Source organism: Rhinatrema bivittatum, chromosome 5 (assembly GCF_901001135.1).
Source record: "Rhinatrema bivittatum chromosome 5, aRhiBiv1.1, whole genome shotgun sequence".
In the NCBI taxonomy this organism is placed as follows: domain Eukaryota; kingdom Metazoa; phylum Chordata; class Amphibia; order Gymnophiona; family Rhinatrematidae; genus Rhinatrema; species Rhinatrema bivittatum.
In genome coordinates, this window is record NC_042619.1 from 15,129,423 (window position 1) to 15,141,733 (window position 12,311).

The following is a 12,311-nucleotide window of genomic DNA, read 5'->3' on the forward strand; positions in this document are numbered from 1 at the left end:
GAACTATCTGTGTCTATCTCCATACTCCAGCCTAGCCAGTGGTCCCTCTCGGGACTCCCTCCTGGGGGTGCTGTCATCTGCCATAGGCCCAAGGATTCACCTATCTACTTTCTGTCCAGCTGAGCACCATCTCCAATACTTCGCTGGTACAGATTGCCAACTCTGCAGTCTACATCATAACATATTGCCATTCCTTAGCAGACCCATAGGAGGCAGTACACAACAGATTGCTACTCCTCCCCTTTGGGGAGGGGATTCTATCAGACTGCTATTCGCATCTGCTAGCTCCTCCTATCCGCATAGCAAATCCCATCAGATTGCTAACCTGCTAGTAGATCCCACATCAGATTGCTAACTCCTCCTTCTGCAGGAGCCACAGCACAACACAGCCCTGGTATATAATAATCAAGTGAGAGACTAAACAAACCTTAAGAAAAAAAGTAAAAAACTGAAGACAAAATAAAACCATGGAAGCGTTAGCTAACTACCGCTCTTTTCTTGCCTACTATAAGAAATTAATATAAATACAAAAAAAGAATATTATAACTCTAAAATTAATAAATTTGCTCACAACCCTAAGACACTATTTAATATAGTAAATAAACTTACTAAAGACTGTGCCCAGACCCCTCATGACCTTCCAGAAAATTGCTGTAATGAATTAGCAATGTTTTTTAAGAATAAAATTGACAATTTACTACTAGGTATAACAAATAAAGAAAAACAAGAGATAAAAATGTGTTCCAAAGAACTAACTAAATGGACTCAATTTAATGAAGTATCTATCTCTGATGCGGAAGGCTTGATAAAAAAACTAAACCCCCGCAAATCATCTTATCGATGCTATACCAACATTAGCACTTAAACCTTTAGCTCATATTGTTGCACTCTGTATAGCCAATATCATTAATCTATCTCTAAAGGAGGGATCATTTCCTGACATTTTAAAAGGGGTCATAATAAAACCAATTAAAAAAAAGAAAAATCTGGATTCAACAGTGCTAAATAATTATGACCAGTCTCTAACTTAGCTTTCCTGGCCTAATTAATTGAAAAAACAGTTCAAATACAATTGACAGATCATCTGGAAGCTAATAATATCATATACCCTTCACAACACGGTTTCCGAAAGCATTTTAGTATGGAAACATTATTATTATCATTAACTGATACAGTACTTAGAGGTTTTGATAATGGACAGCAATACTTACTAATTTTACTCGACATCTCGTCTGCATTCGATACAGTGAATCATGTTATTTTAAATCAAAGGCTAGATGAAATAGGACTTAGTGAAATTACCCTCCAATGGTTTAAAACTTACTTGAAGAATCGATTTTACCAGGTGCAAATTAATAATACGATTTCCGATAAAATTGTGTTAAAAAAAGGAGTCCCCCAGGGCTCTGCCTTGTCAGCCACGCTTTGTAATATATACGGTACATGCTGCCTTTATGCCAGGCCTTTATGCAGGGCTAAAAGATTATCATTATCTGTATGCAGATGGTATCCAAATAATTTTACCAATCATAGACACCATAGAGAACACTTTTAAACTTGCAGCAAAGTATTTGGATATGATTAAACAGCTTTTGACACAAATGGAATAAATTATATACATTGATAAAACCGAATTTATTCATCTAGAAAGAAAGTCGTCAAATATCGGTCAAACACCGATAACAAGTAATGATAGCCTTACAGTTAAACTTTCTAATAACGTGCGTGACCTTGGAGTCCTTATCGATTGCGAACTGAATCTAAAACAACATATAGCACTTAAAATAAGAGAAGGATATAGAAAATTAATGATATTAAAACAACTTAAACCATTAATAAATAAAAATGATTTTAGAACTATTTTACAGTCCTTAGTTTTTGCAAGTACTGATTACTGCAACTCTTTACTATTTGGCTTACCATCCTGTACTATCAGACCACTACAAATTTTACAGAATGCAGCAGTAAGGGAATTAACCAGTAATAGAAAAAAGGATCACATCACACCAATATTAGCAGAATTACATTGGCTTCCAATCGAATATCGAATAAAGTATAAAATACTTAGTATACTATACTTCAACGGCAGGGGGGGAATGAAGAAAAGTGGATCTATATACAGACAACAACCAACAAGGACTGAATTACATAGTCTGGGTAAACAAATAAGCATGGGTGTAGCTTGCTTATTGCGGCGGTTACTACCCCTAACTAATTAAGCTAGATATTTCACTTAGATGCAGTTCCAACACTGCTCTCTACATTAATGGCAGGGGTGGAAGGGAAATAGAACCAAAAGGTTACTAAGGGCCAAGAGTAACAGATAAGGATGGGAAAAAAAATAAAATAAAAGTGCGAAAGCTTGCTGGGCAGACTGGATGGGCCGTTTGGTCTTCTTCTGCCGTCATTTCTATGTTTCTACGTTTCTATACAAATGAATATATGACGAGCATACAGACTGGCTTAATACAACAATTTGTCTTCACACACCTCATAGGAATCTAAGATCCGCAAATAAAGGCCTATTCCCTGTACGTACCAGGATCAGTCCAGACGGTGGGTTATGTCCCCTGTCCAGCAGATGGAGTCAGAACAAAAGCTCGGGGGGGAGGTCCTATATGACCTCACAGCTGAAGCTAGAATCCTCAGTATCTTCTGACTCCAGCAGATGTGAGCAGGGGACTGGCTAGTCCCCAGCACAGGTTATTAGGTTTTAGGCCTTCCTGTTTCTGAGGAATCAAGAAAATAAAAATAAAAAAATATATATATTATTATTTAAAGAATAAGTAGAGAAATTTTTCTCTGGCAAGACAAGTGACTGCTACTTTGTGGCGGTCCTTTAAGGGGAGGGACTTGCTTTCGGTCTTTACTCTCCTCTTTGTGTTTCTCTTCTCGAAGGTCCGTTTTTGGGGGTAAGTGTTCTTTTCTCCTCAATTTTTTTTTTTATTTCAGGACCTCACCTCTTGCCGTTTCTGACTGGCACTGGAGGTCAGCGTTTTTGTTTCAGTCAGGGGTGACTATCAGTGGCACTGATAGAGTTTCTCCCCCCCCCCCCCGCCGCTCCTGGTTACCTTCGACGACTTGCAGCCCCGCGAAGACATTTCCCCGGGGCTGCTAGCTGCCGGGAGGTTCATTCCCCGGCGGCTCCTTCGTTTTTACAGGGAGCTGGGGAGTATTCAAGGCGCCTTTTTCAGAAGGGGGTTTTTTGTTTTCATTTTTGGCGCGCCGCTCGTTCCTGCCTCCCCTCAACAGCTATGCCGCGCGCATCGGCTTGTGCCTCCTGCAGTCGGCAGACGAGTCGGCTCTCCTCTGAAGGGCTTTGTTCATCCTGTATTCCGGCTGAGGGAACCGCAGAGCAAGCTGGGGATGGCACAGGAACCCTCTCTGAGGAGAGCACTTTTCAAAAGCGGCAAGCCCCGTTCCCGCTGAGCGCGGGAACGGCGGCCATTTATTTTCTGACGAGGAAGCCGACGGTTCAGAAGAGGATGCAGGGGACTCGCGTTTGCCGCCTCCCTCCGTTTTGGCTCCCAGCACTGAGAGGATTGACAGTCAGTCGACAGCTAATGTTCCGGGAGGTTTTCCTCCGGACTCCCCGGGTTTCACCGGCGTTTGTGGTACTTATGCACCGGGCTTTCCTGCAAAGCAGTCAGCCCCTGAAACCTTTCTTACAACCTACCCCAGCTAAACTTCCACGTTTGGATGTTTTCCTTAGGGGACCTTCGACCTAGGACCGCCTCAGCAGTTAGGGGTTTCACAGGCACCCTCCAGGGTTCCCGCGGGGACCGACAAGCGGTTGCTCCTTTCAGTCCACAGGTGGACCCCTCTCAGGATCCAACTGGGATTGATCCCAGTGTGTCGGTTTTCAAATGGAGGGCGACGATCCACGGGTCCTTAGGATTTTTTCAGGCGGAAGAATTGGAAGGACTCATTCCTCATATTCTTCAAGAGATGGACATTGATCCTCCCCCGGAAACCGTCTGCTCCGGATCCTAAGGTGAAACAAGGGGATCCCCTCCTTGCAGGTCTTCGGCCGCTTGCCAAGGCTTTTCCCACCCATCCCAGTTTCCTGCAGTTGATTTCAAGGGAATGGGATGCTCCGGAGGCTTCTCTCAAGGTCAGCAGAGCTATGAATAAGCTCTATCCTCTACCTATGGAGTTTCTTGAATTGCTTAAGGTCCCAGCGGTGGATTCCGCGGTTTCAGCAGTAACTAAGAGTACTACCATTCCAGTTACCGGTGGTTACTGCCTTGAAGGATCTTCAAGATAGGAAGCTGGAGGTCTATCTAAAAAGAATCTTTGAAGTTTCCGCACTTGGGGTCCGAGCGTCTATTTGCACTGCCTTGGCTCAGAGAGCAGGACTGCGTTGGGTTACAACAACTACTCACCTCGCAGGATCTCCCGGATTCCGAGGCTCAGCAGGCGGACAGGTTAGAATCGGTGCTGGCTTATGGGGCAGATGCCCTATATGACCTTCTCCGGGTCTTGTCTCGCTCTATGGTAGCAGCGGTCTCGGCCCGTCGTCGTCTTTGGCTCCGCAACTGGTCGGCTGATTCTTCTTCCAAAGCGCGACTGGGATCCCTGCCTTTCAAAGGCAAGTTCCTTTTTGGGGAAGATTTGGACCAAATTATTAAGTCTCTCAATGAGAATGCGGTACACAAACTTCCAGAGGACAGACCCCGCTCTACCAGGTCTTTCAGCTTCTCTAGAAATCGAACTCGTAACCAGCGTCGAGCAAGAACTACCAGACAGCAGCAAACTCCTCGGTATCCCTCCTCGCATTCTCAGACTTGGAACCGGTCCTTTCGTGGGCGTAGATCTGGTAAGGAACCAGCTGGATCTCGCTCTTCCACCAAACCAGCCCAATGATGCCAGATGGACCCACGAGCCAATCCCAAGGGTAGGGGGTCGTCTCGCTCTTTTCTACAAGGAGTGGGTCCGCATCACATCGGATCAGTGGGTCCTGGACATTCTAAAGAACGGTTACGCATTGGATTTTGTCCGCGTTCCCAGGGACAGGTTCCTCTTCTCCCCTTGCGGGTCGTTCCACAAACAAGAAGTTGTTCGGCAGGACCCTCGATCGACTGCTAGCCTTAGGAGCAATAAAGCCAGTATCCGCCTCCAATCTGGGACGAGGTCATTACTCAATATATTTTGTAGTGCCCAAGAAGGAGGGCAATTTCCGTCCCATTTGGACCTCAAGACCATCAACAGAGCTCTACGGGTCCCGCGTTTTCGTATGGAAACCCTACGCTCGGTCTTAGCTGCGGTTCATCAAGGGGAATTCCTTGCATCTCTGGATCTGATGGAGGCATATCTTCATATTCCTATTCATCCAGATTTCCAGAAGTATCTACGCTTCAAGATTCTAGGTCAGCACTTTCAGTTCCAGGCTTTACCTTTCGGCCTCTCCACGGCACCACGTGTCTTCACGAAGGTGATGGTAGTAGTCGCGGCTGCTCTCCGCAGAGAAGGGATCTTAGTTCACCCATATCTGGACGACTGGCTCATTCGGTCAAAGTCTCAACTGCAGGGTTGTACAAGCCGTGAACCGTGTGGTTTCTCTTCTACGATCACTAGGCTGGATCATCAATCTCGACAAGAGTCATCTCACACCCTCGCAGACGCTGAACTTTCTGGGAGCTCACTTCAACACAAAGGTGGGCAAGGTGTTTCTGAAACCGGAACGGGCACAGTCGTTGCGTGCGCAGATTCGGCGATTCTCATCCCTCCCAGAACCCACAGCCTGGGATTATCTTCAGGTTCTAGGGACTATGGCGTCCACAATCAACCTAGTTCCATGGGCCTTCTCTCATCTTCGACCTCTTCAGTGGGCCTTGCTGTCTCGTTGGAAGCCAGTTTCAGGGGATTACCAAACAGTACTTCCAATCCCGGCGGTGACTCGTCTCAGTTTCCATTGGTGGTTAGACCCTCGACACTTAGCTCGGGGAGTGTCCCTGGAGACTCCGGACTGGGTAGTAATCACCACGGACGCCAGCCTCACCGGTTGGGGGGCGGTCTGTCACTTGAGTTCCATCCAAGGAACTTGGACAGAGGAACAAAGGAAGTGGTCCATCAATCGTCTGGAGACCAGGGCAGTTCGTCTTGCTCTCCAGGTTTTCTTCCCGATGGTTCGTCAAAGGGCGGTCCGGATTCTGTCGGTCAATGCAACAACGGTTGTCTTACATCAATCGCCAGGGGGGCACCAAGAGTCGCCTTGTAGCTGTGGATGGAAGCGGAGTGAAGTTGATGCGTGGGGCAGAGCTCAACTTTACTCCGCATATCAGCCTCTCACATAGCAGGCGTCGACAACGTACAGGCAGACTTTCTCAGCCGTTCAACGACTGGATCCCGGGGAGTGGGAACTCTCCATGGCTGCGATGTCCCTGATAGAACATCGGTTGGGGCAAACCTCGCATGGATCTCATGGCCACAGCGGGCAAACTCAAGGCAACTCGCTTCTACAGTCGCAGAAGGGAACCCGGTTGCAAGAGGGGGTCGATGCGCTAGTCCTTCCATGGCCGCAGAGGATTCTCCTGTATGTCTTCCCGCCGTGGCCTCTTGTGGGGAAGGTGTTAAGGCGGATAGAGACCCATCCGGGTTCCGGTGGATCCTGGTAGCTCCGGAATGGCTCGTCGTCCATGGTTTGCGGATCTTCTACAACCTCGCTCACGACGGTCCGATTCGACTCGGTCACCTCCCACGACTTCTCAGGCAAGGGCCCATATTTTTCGAGGCGGCGGATCGCTTCTGTCTTGCGGCCTGGCTTTTGAGAGGCGTAGATTCAGGCGTCGGGGATACCCGGAGGCCGTGATTTCCACTCTTCTTCGAGCTCGTAAGTCGTCTACTTCGGTTACATATGTAAGAGTCTGGAAGGTGTTTGAGGATTGGTGCGTATCGCGCTCTCTTATTCCAAGTAGTGCTTCGGTAGCACAGATTCTTGACTTCTGCAGTCAGGCCTGAGAGATGGGTCTCGCGTTACAACTCCATTAGGGTTCAGTGGCTGCTTTGGGAGCGGTTTCTCCATAATGGAAAGGGTTCGCCTTCTCTCGGCGGCATCGGTATGTTGTACGCTTCCTACAGGGGGTACGACAGTTGAAGCCTCCGACCAGACCGCTCTGTCCTTCCTGGAGTCTCAATCTGGTACTCAAGGTGGTACTGGGGGACCCGCCATTCGACCCTTTACGGACGTCCACCATAAGGATCTTACACTTAAGTCTATTTTTCTGGTGGCTATTACTTCAGCGCGTCGCATTTCAGAACTCCAGGCACTGTCCTGTAGGGAACCTTATCTCCGTTTCACGGACTGCGGAGTATCTTACGCACGGTACCTTCTTTTTACCCAAAGGTAGTCTCTACTTTCATCTAACCAGTCGGTTGAATTGCCTTCCTTCTCGTCGGAGGATTCTAGACAATTGCGTTCCTTGGATGTCAAGAGGTGTCTTTTGCAGTATCTGGCATACTACAAATGAATTTCGGCTCTCAGACCACTGTTTGTTCTTTGGTCAGGGCCTAGGAAAGGTTGTATGGCTTCAAGGCTACTATCGCCGTTGGTTGAAGGGGCTGCGATAGTCTCAGCGTACATAACGGCTGAAGAATCCACCGTTGGCTGTTAAGGCTCATTCTGTAAGGGCTCAAGCTGCCTCTTGGGCGGAGAGTATGTCGGTATCTGCCGCAAGAGATTTGTAGAGCGGCCTACCTGGAAGTCACTGCCTACCTTTTCCAAGCACTACCGTCTGGATGTCGGGCTCCCGTGGTTCGGATCTTTCGGAGATAGTGTCATTCGAGCAGGGCTTTCCAAGGCCCACCTGTAGTAGGGAAGCTTTGGTACATCCCCCGTCTGGACTGATCCTGCGTACGTACAGGGAAAAGAAAATTATTCCTCACCTGCTAATTTTCGTTCCTGTAGTACCAAGGATCAGTCCAGACACCCTCCTAATGTCTGGGGGGAATTATTTTTGGGGAAACGCCCTCTGCTCGTCCTTACTACTCTTTTCTGTCTCTACCTCTGACATTCCTGGTTCTCTAGGGAATGATCGAGTATTTGTGTGTTTGTTTTAGCAAGTTCCATGTTTGTAATTGGTTTAAAACAGTTCAATTGTTAGTTACACTTCTGAACAGTTGTGTTTCTTGTTCCTCCCACTGTTTTCCTCTTACCGATACCATCAGTAAAAACAACACATCTATCCTGGTACATACAGGGAACTCAGGGTAAAGATAGAGCAATCTCACTCGCAGGGGCAAAAATCTGGAATACCATGCCCTTGAAACTCAGACTTCAACATGACCTCAGGCAATTTAAGAAGGATTTGAAAACCTGGCTATATACGCAGGCTTTTAACACCAAGAAAGGAGATTCTTAGAGTAGTTATTTGTTGTTTATTTCTTTTTAATTAGGATTTTAGTATTTATTGTGTATTTTACCTTATGAATGATGTTTTATACTCTTATTGATTTTCAAATAATTTTATTAGGTTTTATTTTTTTGAGTAATTATTTGATGTATTTTATTATCAGATTATTAATTTATTATGTTCTTACGTTAAAGTGTATGGTCCCACTTAACGACGGTATATAAAAGCTGTTAAATAAATAAATGATGAGTGAGTTGAGTAATTCAGCGGATTCAAGAATTTTGGGAAAAAATGGTAGCGCAGAGATGGGTCTGTAATTGGCTGGCTCCGTAAGATCCAGATTGTGTTTTTTGAGAAGTGGGCAAACTAAGACTTGCTTAAGAGAAGCAGGGACTGAACTTTCATTTAAAGAAAGATTTATTAATTTAGAAATGACAAGATCAAGAATATTCCGAGACGCTTTGAATATGAAAGCAGGACAACATGAGACCGGACAGATGGTATTGTTAGTCTTAGAAATGAGAGATTCAACTTCAGAGGAAAACACATGGTCAAAACTTTCCCATAGTGATGAGATAACTGGCTCAGGGTTAGAAGGATGAGATGACTGGCTCAGAAGAAAAGGATGTGCAACATTTAAGCAGTTTGAGATTAAATGAGATTAAGAACGAATTAGCAGAAAGAAATTGAGAGCACCACAGGGGATTAGTTCTATTAGTAGCTCCAGATTGGCCCAGGCGTCCGAGTTATGCAGACATGCGGAGACCCCCCTGTGCCTCCCACTGCACAGGGACCTGTTACAGCAGGGACCGGTCCTTCACGAGGATTCTGTCTTATGGTCTGGCCCTTGAGAGTGCTTGCCTGATGAAGCAAGTATATTTGGCGGCAGAATTGCCATCCTACTCCGCACGCGGAAGTTCTGTACGTCCCTAGCGTATGTGCAGGTCTGGAGAATATTTGAGGCCTGGTGGGAGGATTGCAGGATTTCCCCTTGGATGGTCAAAATCCCATTAATTTTGGAATTTTTGCAGGATGGCTTCAATAAAGTTTGACCCTAAACTCCTTGAAGGTCCAGATAGCGGCTCTCTCCTGTTTCAGGGGTGAGATGCATGGAACCCACCATTTGGCTCATCCGGACATGGCCTATTTACTGAAAGGAGTGAAGCACTTCTAGCCATCTCTACGGTGGCTGGTTCCCTTGTGGAATCTTAATCTAGTATTGGAGTTTTTGGCAGGACCCTCCTTTTGGCCACTGTACAGTCTTTCCTTGCGTTTATTATTTATTGAAAATGGTGTTCCTGGTGGCTATATGCTTGGCACATCGCATCTCTGAACTACAGGCCTTGTCATGTCGAGAACCATTCCTCCAGATGACTCCAGGAGTGCTACAGCTTCATACTGTTCCATCCTTCTTGCCCAAGTTAGTTTCAGACTTTCATTTGAATCAGTCAATTTCGTTACCATCCCTAGATAAGAACAAGGATGCAGAAGATTACCGCCGCCTCTGTCATTTGAATGTCAGGCTTTTGGTGTGGTATCTGGAAGTTTCAGAACCGGTCCGAAAGACGGATCACCTGTTTGTCCTTCATGGTGGAAGGAAGCGGGGTGAACCAGCTTCGCAGGCTACCATAGCTCGCTGGAATAAGGAAGTGGTCATGGGAGCCTATGTGGAGGTAGGAAAACCATTACCTTTCCAGGTTAAAGCTCATTCCACTAGGGCTCAGGCGGTCTCATGGGCAGAAACTAGACTACTGCCTCCCGTCAATATCTGTTGAGCGGTGACATGGTCCTCCTTACACACATTCTCCAGGTTCTATCACCTGGACGAACAGGCCCGAGAGGACGCAGCCTTTGCAAGGGTGGTGTTATCCGGAGCGCGGGCAGCCTCCCGTCCCGATCGGGAGAAGCTTTTGTACGTCCCATTGGTCCTGAGTCCATCTGGCTACGCGCTAGGAAATGGAGCAATTACTTAACTGATAATTTTGTTTTCCTTATTGTAGACAGATGGACTCAGCATCCCGCCCATGACTGCCCAAGAACGGTGGAGTGGAATGAATATCGATTCCAAGAGATTACGAGTAAGCCGTCATCAGGTCCCTAGATCAGGGCATCTATAATCTTACTGGGGTTCAGTGTTGTTTGGTTGAGTATAGTTAGGGTTATCTGCTTTTAATCAAGTTTTTTCCATAGTAGCTTTTGAAGAGAATACTGAAGTACTGAGGTCACTGCAGGGTTGTATCTAGGGTGACATCAGCTTTGCAGTCTTACTCTGTCTCCATCTACTGGCAGGGGTGCATAACCCATTGGTCCTGAGCCCATCTGTCTACCCTAAGGAAAACAAAATAATCAGGTAAGTAATTTCTCCAATAGGCGCTTTTTCCTCCCCCCCCACAGGAACAGGCCTCCCCTGGGGAATGCCTCCTCTCATTGCAAGCTTTCCACACGAGGGAGGGGGATATTCAGACAGCAGATTAATACTGATAAAACTCTTCCAAGGTTTTTGCCCCATATATCACTTTGACAGCTGTCCTCATGGCATCATGCCGCTGCCTGCGCTCACTGTATCTCCCACGTAGACATCCTGAAAATGGATGAAAAAAAGAGAAAGCGTTGAGCAGAAGCCAGGAATCTGTTTCTGAGGTGTGGGGCAGTAATGGGAGTGCTGGAGGCATCTGGGGGACGGGGAGTTGCTTGGATGTGTGCGGCCCTCTTACTTCACAAACCTGCAAGGGCAGAACAGAACTGAAATTTTCTTCCTCTCTTTTTTTTTTCCTACTTGCATCTCCTTTTTGCTTCTCCCATTTCCTCTCTGCACCTGCTTCCTGTTCTCCTTTCTTTCATCTTCATCTGTTCCTGTTGTCCTATCTCCCTCCATTTTCTTCTCCCCCTCTCCTCATCTCTACCTCTTCTCTCCCTCCATGTTTCCTGTCATTCCCTCCCTCCCCTGTCTGCCTTTTCTTCCCTCACTCCATCACTCTATCTGCCTCTCCCTCCTTTCTGCCGACAGCCAGCAAGGTTGAAGACACCAAGCACGGCATGATGAAGTTCCACGAGGAGAAGAACCTGCGGGGATTGGTGCGCAGCGCAGGCAATTTCCACGACCGCTACTTTATTCTGAACAGCAGCTCCCTGCGGCTCTACAAGGAAGTGCGGGTAGGTGCGCGAAAACCAGGCTATGCCCGTCGTGAAGGTGGAGATGTTGCACCGCGCCTTTCCAGTTAGGCAGGGCCTGGCATGCAGCTGGACAGATCTGAGAGAGAACCGGCCCCATCCAGTGGTCTTTCTCTGCCTTCCAGGTGCGATGGAGAGAGACTTCAACGCCACAGGCTGTGCTTACATTTGGTTAAGTGACTCCGATTTTCCTCCAGTGATATATCGCCCTGTCCTTTGGGTTCCCCGCCTGCGAGTGCTCTTTGATTCCTAGCTGCTTACTTTTGGTTCCTTTGCATATTTAGGGGGCAGTCTACAAAGTATCCAAACAAGGACAAAAAAAATGTCTGCGTTTTACTTGCAGGCATCATAACAGTTCTCAAAGTATAGGTACACCCCTGAAAGAGAAGAGGGGAATGGCATACTGGTTAGAAGTGAGAGTCAGGGAAGCCAGGATTCAAATTCTGCTTGTCCCACTAACGCCCCTTGTGACCTTGGGCAAGTCACGTCACTCTCCATCGCCTTGGGTACAAGTTAGTAAGCCCTCTGGGGCAGGGGAGTACCTGCTGTACCCAGTATGTAACTGACCTTGGGCTGGAGTTTGGAAAGGCGTGGAATCAGATCTGAAGGACATGGCGGTTGCATTTCCTGCAGATAGAATTGTACTTTTCCTCCAAGACCTAAATGGGCCCCTGGGGAAAGCCACCCTGAGGGACGGCTGATGAATGCGGGCAACTGCACGACGAAACGAGACTATGAAGCCCTGGTTGTGTTTCCCATGGAATTGCGCTTGTCAGGTGGTACCACGCT

General features: G+C 47.0%; 1 protein-coding gene across 10 annotated transcripts in view; it reads left to right on the top strand.

The window, feature by feature from the left end:
• Positions 1 to 12,311, top strand: part of ARAP1 (ArfGAP with RhoGAP domain, ankyrin repeat and PH domain 1) — a 437,360-nt gene that overhangs the window by 380,382 nt on the left and 44,667 nt on the right. For all 10 annotated transcript variants that reach the window (XM_029602046.1, XM_029602051.1, XM_029602048.1 and 7 more), the window contains one exon: positions 11,359 to 11,504. In XM_029602046.1, the coding sequence (XP_029457906.1) occupies positions 11,359 to 11,504 (146 nt within the window). The remainder of the gene's footprint in view (positions 1 to 11,358; positions 11,505 to 12,311) is intronic.